This window comes from Adiantum capillus-veneris, chromosome 3 (assembly GCF_014529385.1).
Source record: "Adiantum capillus-veneris isolate H3 chromosome 3, ASM1452938v2, whole genome shotgun sequence".
In the NCBI taxonomy this organism is placed as follows: Eukaryota; Viridiplantae; Streptophyta; class Polypodiopsida; order Polypodiales; family Pteridaceae; genus Adiantum; species Adiantum capillus-veneris.
In genome coordinates, this window is record NC_140933.1 from 89,319,891 (window position 1) to 89,335,238 (window position 15,348).

Consider the following 15,348-nt stretch of genomic DNA (forward strand, 5'->3'; position numbering starts at 1 on the left):
AACCAAAAAAGTAAAATGATGTGAGTACGGCATGAAAAGTGGAGAATGAAGCCACAAAGGCAACATTCTATGGACTGGTGATTCGATCAGTCAGGTAGCTTTCCAAAGGTTTAATGAGTTTTCTTTTTGTTAGCGTAGCAAGTGTTATGTCTTAGGGATAAATGAAACTTGATGGTTGTGCCTCTAAAAGCTATGGGGTAAAAAGTGTTAGGGTCACCTGTCCTACAATATCCACTTTCAGGGTTGACTTCTGTTTAGATAAGTAACAAAGTAGGCTATAGAGAAGTTCAATAGTCATTGGCTCTTGCTTGAGGAGACTCACAAACCTATGGTGTTTGTGCATAGTTAGGAAGTAGATCGTTACTGTTGGGTTACGTTTTCCCTTAGCTTCTACAGTGCAAGATAAGACCAACCCTTCACTAGTGGTTTATGTCTAAAACTAGAAGTTCAACAAGGGCAAATGTCCACTACTTCTCTTCTAATCTATGGAAATGGGGTTGGAGACTTATAAAAGGTACCCCATACTTCATATTGATTGGGTGGGGATCTCGTAAATATTCCTATGTTTTTGAGTGGGACAATATATTGTTTACATTGTAAGTGCCTTCCCTATGTGTGGTCTCTCTCCCTTCCCTTTCTTGCCTGCACTGCCACTGTCGAGAACTCTAGCATGGATACAATCTTCTAGGATGGATTCCATCAGATGGAGCACATGGGTGTAGTAGGTAAATCAATGGCTATGCACGAGCACACGGAAGGGGCTCTCTCTCTCTCACTCACACACATAGTGCTTGTTTACACTACCAAAATTGGGCATTTCTGGCTTTCAGTGGTGTGGCCACACACAAGCACATCATTTTGAAGCTTTTCTATGAAGTAGTGGCATTTATGCTATACTTTCAACCTCTAGATGCATTCAAGTTTGAAGTGGTATTAAACACCTGAAAGGTATTTTTTCTCAATATCCAAGCTGGTTTACCTTTTACAAGACGTGAGCACCATTATCGAGGGCTACCACTAACCATTCAAGGCCACCAAACCTCACAAAAAAGCACCATTTCACTCAACATGTAAACAAGCCCATAGGTCTCAGAAGTCTTGCTCGTTTCCTTAGGGAGGGTTTAGATTGCACATGGCAAGGGAATAGTAAGGGGCATGCCACCTACACGGAATTTTTTCAGGAAAGAGGCTTCCTCGTCCAGACCACCAACAAGGCAAGCGGCACTCCCCCCTCAAACGCCTGAAGTGTAGACATTGCAATGGTGACAAATCGAGAAAAATAGCAAATTGCAGCCATCAAGTCATTAAGTTGTGTGCATTATACTCCTTTTACTGAGAAGATTGAAAAAACAGTGTAGAACATCAAAAGTGGTGATAAACTTTTTCGACCCCAACCCTTGACGACGAAGGACCACATCATTCAGTAGTTCCACCTTTGAAGTTTAAATACAGTCAAATGTTAGAAATTACAAAGGAGCATAGTGAGAAGCTAAGTTTTCAGCAGCAACTCAAGCTTGAATACAGAAAAAAAAAAAGGTTGAATATGTACATTCAGTATTTTACAGATGTTCAATCTGAGCTAAAGGTTGAATATGTACATACAGTATTTTACAGATGTTCAATCTGAGCCAAAGCATCCCTCAGAGCTAGCTCAGTACCATCCGGGCCCCTAATCAGAACTTTACCCCAATTATCCCCATAGCCTTCCATCCTTAGCTTCTTCCTTATCTTCTCCACCAAAATCACATCATTGAGCCAGAAGTATGGCCGCCTGCCCCCTTCTCCTTGTGCCTTTGCTGGATCTATGAATTCTTTCACTGGGCCTTGCAAGCTTGTTAGCACATCAGACGCCATCTCCCCTTCCCCATAGCATAGCAAGGAGAGCAATGCATGACCTGCATAGATCTTTGTTGTCATCCATATTCCCTTCTTGCTCACATACGTGAACAACTTGAAGCATATTTCTCGCAGATTTGCCTCTGCCTCAGGAATGCCATGTTGTTGATTGCCTGCAATCATACCCTGGAGTTGTTGGCACAATCCTTGTGCTTCCTGGGGGCTGCGCCCTCCAAAGATATGTTGAAGAACTTGGGTGTTTCGACAGCAAGCCTCAAAGGCTCGCAGCTGAAAGAGTAGAGTTGGTCGGATCGGATCCAAAAGCAAATACACCAGCGTATCGACGATATTCTTGCCTGATGCGGGGTCATTGATCAGAAAGGGGTAGGTCTTTGACTCGGCCAGGTTTGCCCATGTCTGGCCCAGGAATTCAATGCTATTCAATGCTGACTCTGCATCTTTTCCTGCCCCATACACCCTTTTTTGCAATGCCCAAAAGAGGGCAACTTGTGACTCAATCCGCGGCTCCTCCGCCCAGAACCCTGGCAAATTTGCAGCCACGAGCTGCTTCCACACATCTGTTGATGAAAGATACTCACAGGTCATAGCTATCCCTTGTTGGTTGTGATACAGATAGCAAAATAGATCTTTGTTCTGTGCCTTCATCAATGGCGGTCTTATGTTACGCTTGTAGTCGCTTGAAAGCTTTGCGTAAGCAAACTCAAGAATGTCAAGCTGATCTGCTTCGACAATGCCGTCATTCATGGCCATTCTATAGACTTCATCATGGAAGCGCATGAGGGAGTTTTGCTTGATGAGAGAGTTGTTTGTGGGCACGCCATCACACCTTGCGCGCAGAAATGGGCGGAGAACCGCAGATGACAAACCGAGGAAGGAGTTAAGTATGACAAGCAAGTAGAAGGCATAGAGTGCATACACAAGATTTCTGTTTTTGTCAGACCCAACGCCAGAGAGGGGAGGGTCTCCATGGAGGCCAAAGCGGACCATGGTGGAGATGAAGCTTGCAATGGCCAAGATGCCACTGATGGCTTGACCATACATGTCCATGCGGTTGGCTTTGGAGTACTGCATATCCTTGAACTCAAAATCTTCAGGACGATGGCTCTCGCGGAAGAAGGTTTTGGACAAGATCTTGCTGAAGACCTGGACGATGAAGAGACGGGCGCCTTCAAGGAGGAGGAGGCAGCTGATGAGGAAGAAGTCGAGGATGCGGAGGCTGGAGGAGAAGCCGCCGAGAAGGACAACGGTGGCCCAGGTAAGAGCGCAGTAGCCAAAGAAGCGAGAGAGGAGGTGGAGGACGGCGACGAGGAGAGCGCCATTTTTGGCCTTTTCCACCTTCAGTTCGAAGGCCTTTCGGTCGAACTTGCCAGGGCCGGGGCCTCTCTCGGGTTGCTTCTGAAGGTCGCCATTGCTCTTCAGTGCGGTAGCAGAAGACGAGGACGGCATGAGTTGCTTCGTGGCAGTAATAATCGATCCTGCGTGTCACAGTTGACTCTTCGGAACTTGGTCACCTGCAGCAATTTTAGCAAACAAATGAGGACACACACAAATTTACACTGGGCTAAGGTGAGGTCTCACCACTCCCTCACACCCCTCCCACATGAATTACTCCGGTACTTCAAAACATCACTATTTTTTTGACATGGCGTGGAATGTGTCTTCTTTCCCTAAATCCATGGATAAAAGTTGTGGTAAAGACGCAACCTCTCGTTCGTTCAACTACATTGTGACGCTATTAACAGAAAGGTTCTAGCACTAATGTTGCTAAGCAACTCCGTTATTCATGTGTGTTTGAAAGGGTAGGCACATGACAGAGGCCTAGGAGGTAAATGTTTGTCTCCCAGAAGGTAGGAAGCTACCCCAGAAGGCGTTTCCCGCACAAGTGCAAGCTCTCGCAGAAGAAATCGCCCTCTCTCTACTCCCTTTTAACCAAGATTATAGGTGCCGCTGCATTTAACTACATCCAAAGCCCTACTTTTGTGGATTTGACGCAGCGGGTGGAATATCCCCTCCACGTCAGACTTTTCTACCGCTACGGTGCTTTCTTTGTTCAATGTGCGCACCCTTTGAGAGCAGCCATGGTAATCTTGTCTCTCACCTTGTGCATCTTACAATGATTGCTCATGTGCAAGGGCTTTTACACCTTGTGGGTGTTGAGCCGCCATCCATGAGCAAATGTGGGTGCTTACACTGCACTTTTTGGTTTGCCTAGCCAAGGCCTATGTGTACATGGGCAACCATGGTTGCCTAGGGTCCATTGAGATTGTTGTGGAGGAAAAGTTCGCCTTTTCCACCCGAAAATGAGTGTGGGCTGAAGTTGGGCAATGCGCAATTCACACAACCTGCAAGCCTTGGACTGCATGCGCTCGCTTTTCGTTTCTGTTGTTAGAGCTGCAGACTCTCCCATTGGTTGCCTTCCACCCCATGGGCGGCATGGCTAGGCCGGAACGTCTCTTCTTCTAGTTTTCCGCCAGTCAACTACCAAGTAAGCACGAAAAGTAGAGAAGCCATGGGTTGTGCGAACCAAGTTGTCCATCGGCGCTACTACCCATTGGTCCACCTCGAAAAATACTTGAGGTTGGTGGGCAATCTGAACCCTCTCTTACATTGCACTATTTTGCTTGCTTGCCCAAGGCCTATGCAATGTGTCTCAAAGGCATCGCTTCCTTGCAATTCACTTCTTTCCCTTCCTTATTTCCGTAAAAGAGCTCTCTCTCTCTCTCTCTCTCTCTCTCTCTCTCTCTCTCTCTAATAAGAGGTCTTGAGTTCAACTCCTCTTAGACTAGATCTTTAAGGTCTCAAGGGATAGTTTCATAGGACGTTAAAACTCTTCTTCTTCTTGTTCTTCTCTCTCTCTCTCTCTCTCTCTCTCTCTCTTTTCTACACCCAAGTACGTAAGATCTCTACACCCAAGTACGTAAGATCGCTAATCCAACCCCTCGAAAATAGCAAGTCTTGAGTTCAAGACTCATAGGATAGATCTTTGAGGTCTTGGGATTGTTCCTTCGTCATTAAGAATCTCTCTCTCTCTCTCTCTCTCTCTCTCTCTCTCATACACATACCAAGTTGCAACAAGGATGTGTAAGCACTTAGGAACTGTGAAGCTAAAGTGTTGGTGGCGGAGTTTGTGTGTGTGTGTGAGATAGAGAGAGAGGAGAGAAAATTAAGCCATTTACTCGGCAGATAAGAGAGAATCGAGACTCGGGGCGGTGCAAGAGAGTCTGTGAGTAATTTAAGAAAGAGAGGCGCAGAGGAAGGGCACCAGATCGATTATCTTCGACCGATTGCTAATTGATGCCGAGTTGCGCCCACGCTCCATCGTCGCTTCAGCATTCCCAATGTGCCGATCCGAGTCTCCACAGATCAGGGCTACAAAACAACAGGCATCCAAGTAGGTAGGAATTCGGGAAGATGGGAGCAAGAAACCGTCTGTGCGTGCGCGCGCGAGAGTCGCTCACTACGTAAACCCAAGAGGAGAAAGGAGGCCGTTGTGCGTGTGCGTGTGCGTGTCCGTGAGAGAGAGAGAGAGAGACCAGAGAGACTCACAGAGACGCGCGCGGAGAAGTCCTGCAGAGGGGGGAGAGAGAGAGAGAGAGAGAGAGAGGGAGTGGTACCGGTAGCTATGGCTTTGTTTTATATATCAGCTGGATAATGGGGCTGCTTCATGGCAAGTTGTGAGCACCTTCCTCGGAACTTCCACGGTCAATATGACGTGACTAAAATGGTGTTTACACACCAACCTGTGCCTGCCCATCCCGTTTTGAGATGGGCGGGCAGCTCTTTACCCACCAAGAAGTGTGGTCTTTTTTAAAAGGGAAAATTACCAAAATACCCCTCTAATTTATGGAAATTCCCAATATACCCCTCAAATTTCAAAAATTCCCAAAATACCCTTGTATCTATTTTGGTTGGATTCTTCAACATTTTCTAATCTTTATTCTTGTTTGACAATTGAGATCGGTTTTTGAGTGCTTAAAAGGTAATTTGTTGCAAATTACCTCGCAACAAGTGAATTATATCTAAAAATAATGAATCATCTCCAAAGCCTACATAACCAACTGAAATTTTAGTTTTAGCATCCTGTATGGTAGACAATCACTCTTCTTATGAAAAGCTACAAATTTTTTTGTTTTTGGAGAAATTTACTCTCACAACCAGGGGCATTTTGGAAAATTTGGAAAATTTGAAGGGCATTTTGGGAATTTATGACAAATTATGGGGGTACTTTGAGAATTTTTGAAATTTGAGGGGTATTTTGGAAATTTCCACAAATTAGAGGGGTATTTTGGTAATTTTTCCTTTTTAAAATGTTAAATTTACCAAGGATGCCTTGTGTGAGGGTGCATGTGTTCTCTCTCTAGCCTCTACAATGAGGGCTCGTCCCCCCTTGTGTAGGGATATGCATTCACTTTTAGAGTATCTTACCTCCTCAAGAACCTTAGTCATGGAGCACCTTAGCACCTTAGTCATTAATGGGGCTGCTTCATCGCAAGTGCGCTATGGCAGACCACAATTGTGAGGACCTTCCTCGGAACTTCCATGGTCTTTTTTAAAATGTTAAATTTTACCAAGGATGCCTTGGGTCCATGTGTTCTCTCTCTAGCCCCTACAATGAGGGCTCGTCTCCCCTTATATAAGGATACTAGTATGGCCGGCCGCCTCCCTGCGCCTCTCTCTCTCTCTCTCTCTCTCTCTCTCTCTCTCTCTCTCTCTCTCTACTCGCTCGTCCCTCTGCATAGCCTAGCAGCCTAGCTCTCTCAGTCAGACGCTGACTCAACAAAGACTCTCTTCTCTCTCTCTCTTCTCCAAGTCGTTGCCTTGATCTCTGGAGTTTGGGCAGTGCCGTTAGTACACGTGTGACCTAGACATACAAACACACAGTCCATTCACTTGCTCTCACACACTGTAAGGTGTCGGTGCATTGGACGAAATTATGTGAAACTCCAATTCATTCCTCCTCCAGGAGTCGGACCAGGACCCTCTCTCTCTCTCTCTCATCACACACACACATGCACGCAGACAAACCCAGGGTCCTAGACCCACCTTCTTTTCCTCCTGCCCTCCGTCTTACACAATCACACAATACCCACCTTCCCTATTTGAAAACTCCGTGAGTGTCTCTCTCTCTCTCTCTCTCTCTCTCTCTCTCTCTCTCTCTCTCTCACACACACACACACACAATATACCTAGACACAAAACTCCACCCACCTCCTTTCCCTTGCTTTTGAGGAGTCTCAACCCAAAGTGCACCTTTTCCACAACACTTTAGAGCAGCCCATACTCTCGTTAACGCTCAGAATTAGCTCCATAATCGTCTTCCATAGCCAATTACACACAAACACCCACCCACTCACAGTACAGACCTACCAGTTGTCTTCCACAAAATGGTAACTACATTAATTTCAATGGCTTTTGTTGATCATCCGCTTGTGCTTAGAGCTTGTAATTATGATGGCTCTTAATCAAACAGCAGACTCTCTATGTTTTTATTGTGAGTGCATTTCTACGCTTAACTAATTAGGGTGCATTGCTCATTAATCCTTACCATTGCTTGTACCCTCCCCTACCACATTTAGGCAGCAATTAGTGATCCAATTGGCGTGGCCTGGATCAACTCAATTACCCTTACTATTATCTTTAATTGCATTTGCTACTCATACATTGGTAATGTAGTCAACCTGCTCATCGACACATTTCGACATTGTTGCAGAAGAGAGTCTTCTCCCTCAGAATTGCAATAATTTATGTCCCCTGCCTATACAATGTGCTTGGTGCTATAATTGCATACTATTAGTGCAGTTGAATACAATCTATACCGCATTACAGATTATCTTCTACCTATGAAATGTGATTAATTAGGTCATCCTGAGAAGATTAGAAGACACGCTTGTCATGAATGCATATTTGCAGGTCTTTAAATGTTTGCCGCCAGTGCTCTCTCTCTCCAGCAGCATGCTTGCCACACTGCCATGTTATGCTGCAGTAGAGAGAGAGAGAGAGAGAGAGAGAGAGAGAGAGAGAGAGAGAGAGAGAGAGCTTGCAGCAAGCATACCATGCTGAGGGGGGGAGAGAGAGAGATCAGAAGCATGTTGCAGTCGAACGAGGGGGGGGAGAGAGAGAGATAGATCTTTTACCAATGCAGACGCTTGCACACAAATTAGCGAGAAAATCTCTCTCTCTCTCTCTCTCTCTCTCTCTCTCTCTCTCTCTCTCTCTCTCTCTCTCTCTCTCTCTCTCTCTCTCTCTCTCTGTGTGTGTGTCTCTCTGCATATCGTTGAGGACACAGCCCACTCCTCATTTACATCGAGGTGGTATAGAGGAGGAGGTACCCGCATCTCAAGGGTTTGTTTCCTCTATTTGAGGGCGAAGTTAAGGCCATGCAACAGAGCTCGCTATTCAAGGATTGTTGAACAGCGCATTGACTCCCGACCAGCTGCACTTTCTTGTTTGCGCAGTGTCACGTGTGGTTGCAACACACTGTGGCACTCTGCGTGCGCTCTTCAATGGACGCCACATTGGCAAAGATAAATGGATTCGAAGGGACAGTACCCAACGCCACGATGTCAAGGAGAGGAGGAGAGAAAGGGTAAGCATCCCATGGTGGCTGTAGGCATTTGCTGCCACATGGCCTGGCAGTTTGTCTTTTTAATATAGATATTAGATGCATTGACTTTTGGAGTATCTTACCCCCTCAAGAACCTTAGTCATGGAGCACCTTAGAGCGGAGTCCCACTAGAATTAATTCACCAAGAAGTGTGGTCTTTTTTAAAATGTTAAATTTACCAAGGATACCTTCGGTGCATGTGTTCTCTCTCTAGTCCCTACAATGAGGGCTCGTCCCCCCTTGTATAGGGATATGCCCATTAGCTCATAGATTCTCCAGGTTACCAGAAACAACGCTTTTCATAGGCAATTTGGCAGTCATTTCGTCAGCAGATTCTCTGCGGACACATGCGTTGACAGATGCATTTTGCTGTGAGCACACCTAGTGCTACTGAGCTCTTTTGAGAGCTGATATCCCCGCAGGGATCACTTTCACTGCATGCAGCAGTTCTTGGTGCCTGTTTGAGCGCGATTTTACTCATGTACGTTGAGTTGCAGACACTGCCCACTGTACTACGTGTGGAGCCATTTTTGGCTATTTTGGCAGTTTTTCCCGGCCGTTTCTGAGATTCGGACCGGAAGAGCCCTTTCTGAGACTGTGGCTAGTCCAATCCCCCTTTGGATCCCTATTTTCCCTCTTTTGGATCCCTACTCTGGCCGGTCTGCCAGCTTAACCAATATTCTAGTTTTTTCTCCCCTGGCACTTCCCCATATTAAATGATCAATTTAACATGAGAAAATCATTTAGGAGAATCAGATATTAGTTATTATGACATTACCTCTCTCTTGAAATCATAGTCGTCCATGACTATGGGGTAGAGAAGATAAAGCCCATTCATTAGTCCTTTTTCTAGCGGGTAGAGGATCCCTATCTTACCCTACGACATCATTCCAAAATGGATGACTAATCCATTGGTGCTTGAGAGTCTAAGGATGCCGCAAGCATGTCTGCACATTAGTCCTATCAATCTTCCATAGTAGAGTGACAAGCTCTACTTGGCGTTTGGGAGACTTCGTCTCCGCAAACTTGATTCTAAGCATGCATACTACTTCACATTTGTGCACAATAAAGAAAAAGAGAGTCTTATTAGACAAAAAACTTTGTTCATTTTAAACATTTGTACATTTGCTTACTCTAGGGAAGCATTGACAAGGTTTAGATTATCCTTTATAATTGTATGTCTTGCATCCATCTAGCATCTTCAAAAGGATAATTATTTAACTTAATAACATATCATTGGATAGTCTTACCGCCTCTTAATACCTTATCTTCATGTCGGAGAATGGGTTGCAGCACCTCTTCTTGGTCCTTGATCTCCGGTGGGTCTTCAATAGTTGGTTCTTGAGGTGGCTCTTCTTTGTAAGGCTTTAGTAGGCTCACATGAAAAGCATTGTGTATGAGCCAATGGTTGGGCAACTTGAGTTGATAGGCCATCTCATTTATTGGCCTAAGAATCTGGAAGGGACCATAGTACCTTTTTGCTAACTTAGCATAGTACTTTTGGTGTCCCATAGGATTCTTGTCCGTCGTGTGCCTTAATCGAGCCTTGGGAAATTTAAGTAAGACGCAATCATTTTCTTTAAAGGCTTGGGCTCTTCTGTGCTTATCAGCAACAACCTTTTGCCTTTGTTGTGAGATAGAGATAGCATCCTTAATCTTTTGGAAATATTCTTGTAGGTCTCCGCTATACTCATCTGCAGCGAAGATCTTCCCGTGTACCTTAAGTAGCAAGGGACTTTTTTATCTTCCCTCAATTACCTCGAAAGGTGATTTTCATGTGGAAGTATGTACAGTGTTATTGTAGGCATACTCCACTAAGGGTAAGTACTTCTTCCATTGTGATCTTTGATCTACTTCCGTTACATAGGATTTAAGTAGATCAAGAATTGTTAGGTTAGCTATTTCACTTTGGCCATCCGTTTGTGGATGATAGGCTGAAGAGAAGTTTAGCCTTGTCCCTAAATTTTGAAAAAGACCCTTCCAAAAATTAATGGTTATTCTAGGATCTCTATCAGACACTATGGACATTGGCAAGCCATGGTACTTGAAGATTTGTGAAATGAAGAGGGTTGCCATTTGATGGGCTTTGATAGTCTTTTTGATAGGTATAAAATGAGCTTGTTTACTAGACCTGTCTACTATCGTCCATATTCTCATGTTCCCATGGATAGACTTAGGCAGTCCAAAGATAAAATCCATGGATATGCTCTCCCATGTTGAATTAGGGATTGGCAAAGGTTGAAGCAATCCAGGTTGCTTCCCTCTATCAAACTTCGTCTTTTGGCATACCACACATTTAGAAATATACTCTTGTATGTTTGCTTTCATGGTAGGCCAGTAGAAATATGTTTCAATCCCTTTTAGGGTAGACTGAATCCCTCTATGCCCCGCATAAGGAGGAGCATGAGATTCATACATTACTTTCTCACGTAGTGAGCTAGTAACACATAGTCTATTGCCATAGAGAAGATAACCATCTTGTAAAGTAAATGGTTCCTCTTTCTTCCCTAATGCAAGGGCTGAAATCACATCTCTAAAATTGGGATTAATAACATACTCATCTATCATAGTAGATACATCATTATGAGTTGCTATGGAAACCGCATTCACTCTCGGCCGTCTTGAGAGTGCATCGGCTACTTGATTATGCTTGCCAATAATGTGAGCAATATGAAAATGAAATTGCGAAAGGAAATTTTCCCACCTCATTCGTTTGTTGGAGAGCTTGGTCTGCGTCATGAAGTACTTAAGACTTTGGTGATTCATCCGCAGAATGAAAGGAGTCCCCAATAAATAGTGCTTCCATGAGTCTAAGGCATGTAGAAATGTGTGGAGTTCCTTTTCATATATGCCTAGAGCTTGCTCAACAGGTCGAGCCTTCGACTTTCATAGGCTATGACGTGCCCTCCTTGGAGAAAAACAGCTCCAAGGCAATTACCACAAGCATCACATCGGACCTCAAATGGCTTTGAGAGATCCGACAGTGTAAGCACAGGTTGAGAGATAAGCTTTTCTTTAAGCTTTGCAAAAGCATTGTTCTCCTTGGCAGACCATGTATACCTAGCGTTTTTCTTTGTTAGGTCATGTAATGGTCCTGCAATTTGTGAGAACTTTTCTATGAAGCGTCTATAGTATGCACACATACCTATAAAGCTTCTTAGTTCATGTAGATTCCTTGGTTTAGGCCATCCTTTTACTACCTCTAACTTTGATGGATCCATTTGGATGCCATCTTGAGAGATAATGTGACCTAAATACTGAATCTCTTGTAAGAAAAACTCACTTTTCTTTTGATTAACATAAAGTTTATTCTCTCTTAAAACTTGAAATATTGCCTAGAGGGGTTGTTTGTGTTCATCCATTAGGAGAAATATGAACCTTGCATGGGCCTTGTAAGGAATCCTAATTTTTAGGGATTAAGGCTAATATTGTGTGGGGTTTAGGGGGCAAGGGCATTGAAGAAGGTAGTTTTGAGTAGGCTTTTCTAACCTTTTTTTAAGACAAATGTAGGATGTGGACCTAAAGGGTTACTTTCTCTCTCTAGCTTTTTTTTAAAGTGAAGGAAGCATAAGGGTGTGTCCACATCAGCAAAAACGTGGGTCACAAAGAGACAAAATTTGACTTTAAAAAAAAAATCATTTTTACTTGTTTCTAACTTAAAACTCCCTCCCAACATATATACATATCCAAAAATCATTTTTTGACCCATTTTTTAACCCACAAGCTTAGAAAGTTCATTTTTTCAAAACTCTTTTCTCCCAAAAAGTAATAAACATTTTGTTCTCTCCTCCTCCTCCCTCCTCTCTCTCTCTCTCTCTCTCTCTCTCTCTCTCTCTCTCTCCCTCTCCCTCTCCTCTCCCTCCCTGCCCCTACCTTCCTCCTCCTCCCCAATCTCTCCCTCCCCCCCCTCCCTCCTTCTCTCCTCCCATCTTCCTTAACCTCTCTACCCTTCCCCCTCTATCTTTTCATCATTTGCTTCCTCACGCAACAGCTTCCATGGTGCTCACGGACATCACAATTGGTTTGCTTCCACCACCACGTACTCCGCACACCAAAAGCATACATATTCGCTTACCCACGGCATTTGCACCGAAGACCACTAGTGAAGGTGATCAAAGGTCATCACAGGAACGTTGCACCGTTTGTGAGACCAATGTTGACATTTGGGTGGATGGCCATTTGTACCCTTACGATCCTATAAGCCGCTTCCATCCACAGTTTAATAGCCTTTCCACATTTTTTCAATTTCTTGGGAGGGGAGAAGCAGGTTTGTTAGGCTATTGCAAGCGGTTGTGTATGGGTGTAGGTGCTTCTTTGCATATGTGGATGCACGAATGTCAAGCTCTTCACCTCAAGACGACGACATTACAAGAGAGTGTTGCCTCTTCGGAGAGGGTAATTAAAACTCTTGAACAACAAATGCAATAAAAGGAGTCCCACATCCAGAAGCTTACCAACACCATCACATACTTGAAAGAAACCCCCCTTAGTGCAAGGGAACGCAAATGCACGTATTCATCCATTGAAACTCTTGCACACTCAGGAGGAGCACGCAAACGACGAGTTACAGCCACAAGGTGATTTGGTCTTTACTTGCATGATGCATTCTTACTTCACACTATTTTCTAACATTTATGTCTATTTGTTGCTAGAAACTTCATCCAGGAGGCATGCGGTGGAATAAGCCAAGATGATCAAGTCAACCTTCTCACTAGTTGTCTCAATACCCAGGACGTAATTTCTATCTGACAATCACTTGGAGGTAAGCACATTAAGGATGCACTCACCAAGGACCTTATGCGGATAGTTTACTCATGTGAATAGCATATCTTGTTTGCGCATGGTGCATTTTGTATGCACAAGTATGGATCGCTTGAAATTTTTAGCACTCAAGGCATGGAGAAGTTCCATTATCGAGCAAGGGGAGTGTACTTCAAAAATACTCGACATGGTGGTGGAATGGTGCAATCCAACTATTTGGAGGAGATGTTCAATTGGTTTTTTCGCACAACATTTGCTCGTAAGCTCACAATGGAGCGTGCGCGACAATCCAAGATTGCTATTGAAGTGCAGAAATGGAGTCGTCAAGAGCATAGCAACAAGTGGCAAATGTCGCAAGGTCCCACCAAGCATGCTGAATGGCGGCGATGCAGAGTGCGACAAGGATCAAAGTGGATACTGCGCGAGTCACTAAACGTGAACGCAGGGTCCAACTCTTAGCGACATGTTTATTTAAAAAATAATACTTTTTTAAAAAAAATTAGTGTGAATAGGGCCCTTTTTAAATGGGCCCTTATAAATATTGCATGCTCTCATAAACCACTCATTTCTTAAGAACAGGTGAGCTCTTACCAACGAAATGGCGCGCACCAAACAAACCGCGAAAGAGCATCCGCCTGCCAACAAAAACACCCTCCGAGGATGTGAGAAGCCGTCATGGCTCAAAGGCACAAGAAAACAGCCACGAACGCCTGGCCGTTCCAGGAACTCATCTGGTAGTGGGCATGGTGGTAGGGCACGAGAGTCATCGAGGACTGTTGAATCTCCACCTCCTCAAGATATAACACCTAGAAGGAGAATGAAGCAACGTGCCCAGCGCTGGAGAGAGGAAGAGGGCCAGCAAACAACAGAGTCCGATAGGGAGCAGCCGTCGCGCCACCAATCACAAGCAGGACCATCCAGGACTCGGGTGGTCCATACAGACACTGAATCAGAGAGTGAGCCACCATGGCTGCGAGAAAAATTACCACGTACACACCGGGTGGCCGTTGGGGGGAAGACATTGCCTGGAGGCCAGGGAGCTCTCCCCACACAACAAGATTGGCAGCCAAGGGAAGAGGAAGAATCAGAAGAGGCTGCAGAACCACCCCCTAAGCATGTAAACAGGCGCAACTCTAAGTTTTTCAAGAAGCCTAAACGCCGCTCGCCAGGAAATGTGCAAGTGCCCCCAAGACAACCGCAGCGGTGTCGAAAAATAGCAAGGGCATTTGCAGAAATCCGTCACTACCAGAAGACGACGGAGCTTTTGATTCGACACGCCCCCTTTGCTCGCACTGTGAAGGAGGTGCTTCAAAGCTATGAAAATCAGTATAGAATGCAAGCAATAGCGCTAGAGGCTATTCAAGAAGCTGCAGAGGCCCACATCATTTCGGTGTTGGAAGATACCAACCTATGCGCCATACATGCAAAGCGAGTGACAATACAGCCAAAAGATATGCAGCTTGCACGTCAATTGCGACAAGACTTCGAGCATTAGCCGAAGTTACCCCTCTTTTTGTATTGCACACCCTTATCTTTGTAATGATTTGACTTTCCAATGACAATATGATCAACAGTTGTGTCTACTATGTCTACTATCTTTGTAATGAAATGACTTTGTAATTTCAAGTTCTGTATATAATTTCAGTCAATTTCAGTAAATTTGTGCTTTTTAAGTACCCTTGGGGGTAGATAGGCCTATAAGGGGCAATAAAAAGCCTGGCCACAAGGGCACGCAAATGGCCCATCCATCAGTTTTGGATGGGCCACTTGCACGCCCTTGTGGCTAGGCTTTTTTTTGCCCCTTATAGGCTTATCTACCCCCAAGGGTACTTAAAAAGCACAACTTTACTAAAACCTATTGGTTTTGCAACATGATTTTACATGGATCCTTGTGGACACCCTTTTTTGGCCATTTCAAGCTTTGAATTCCCTATAGGATATCAAAAAAAATAACATATTGTGAAACCAAGTGTCTATGCAACATTAATTTGGATTTTTCAAATGTCCAATGTAATTGGACTTTTTGGTGCAGGGGTGTACTAGGTAGAGCTAAAGCAGGTGATAGTGTGCTGGAAACTTCATTTCATAATTAATTTCACCTTTTCTAGTGTCCTTGAGTGTGAACA

The 15,348-nt window shown here is 44.4% G+C and overlaps 1 protein-coding gene and 1 pseudogene across 2 annotated transcripts; one reads left to right on the forward strand and one right to left on the reverse strand.

Moving 5' to 3' along the window:
* Window positions 1-1,403: 1,403 nt before the first annotated feature.
* Window positions 1,404-5,465, reverse strand: LOC147461279 (uncharacterized; annotated as a pseudogene). Its single transcript, XR_015187580.1, has 2 exons — window positions 5,120-5,465; window positions 1,404-3,368 (listed from the first exon to the last, which is right to left on the reverse strand). The product of XR_015187580.1 is annotated as an uncharacterized LOC147461279 (transcript).
* A 7,307-nt stretch (window positions 5,466-12,772) lies between these two features.
* On the forward strand, window positions 12,773-14,755 carry LOC147461280 (uncharacterized). The gene is made up of 2 exons (XM_086500494.1): window positions 12,773-13,038; window positions 13,114-14,755. Exon 2 carries the CDS (start codon window positions 13,821-13,823, stop codon window positions 14,715-14,717), a length of 897 nt encoding a protein of 298 aa, XP_086356620.1. The 5' UTR covers window positions 12,773-13,038; window positions 13,114-13,820; the 3' UTR covers window positions 14,718-14,755.
* The last annotated feature ends 593 nt before the right edge of the window (window positions 14,756-15,348 follow it).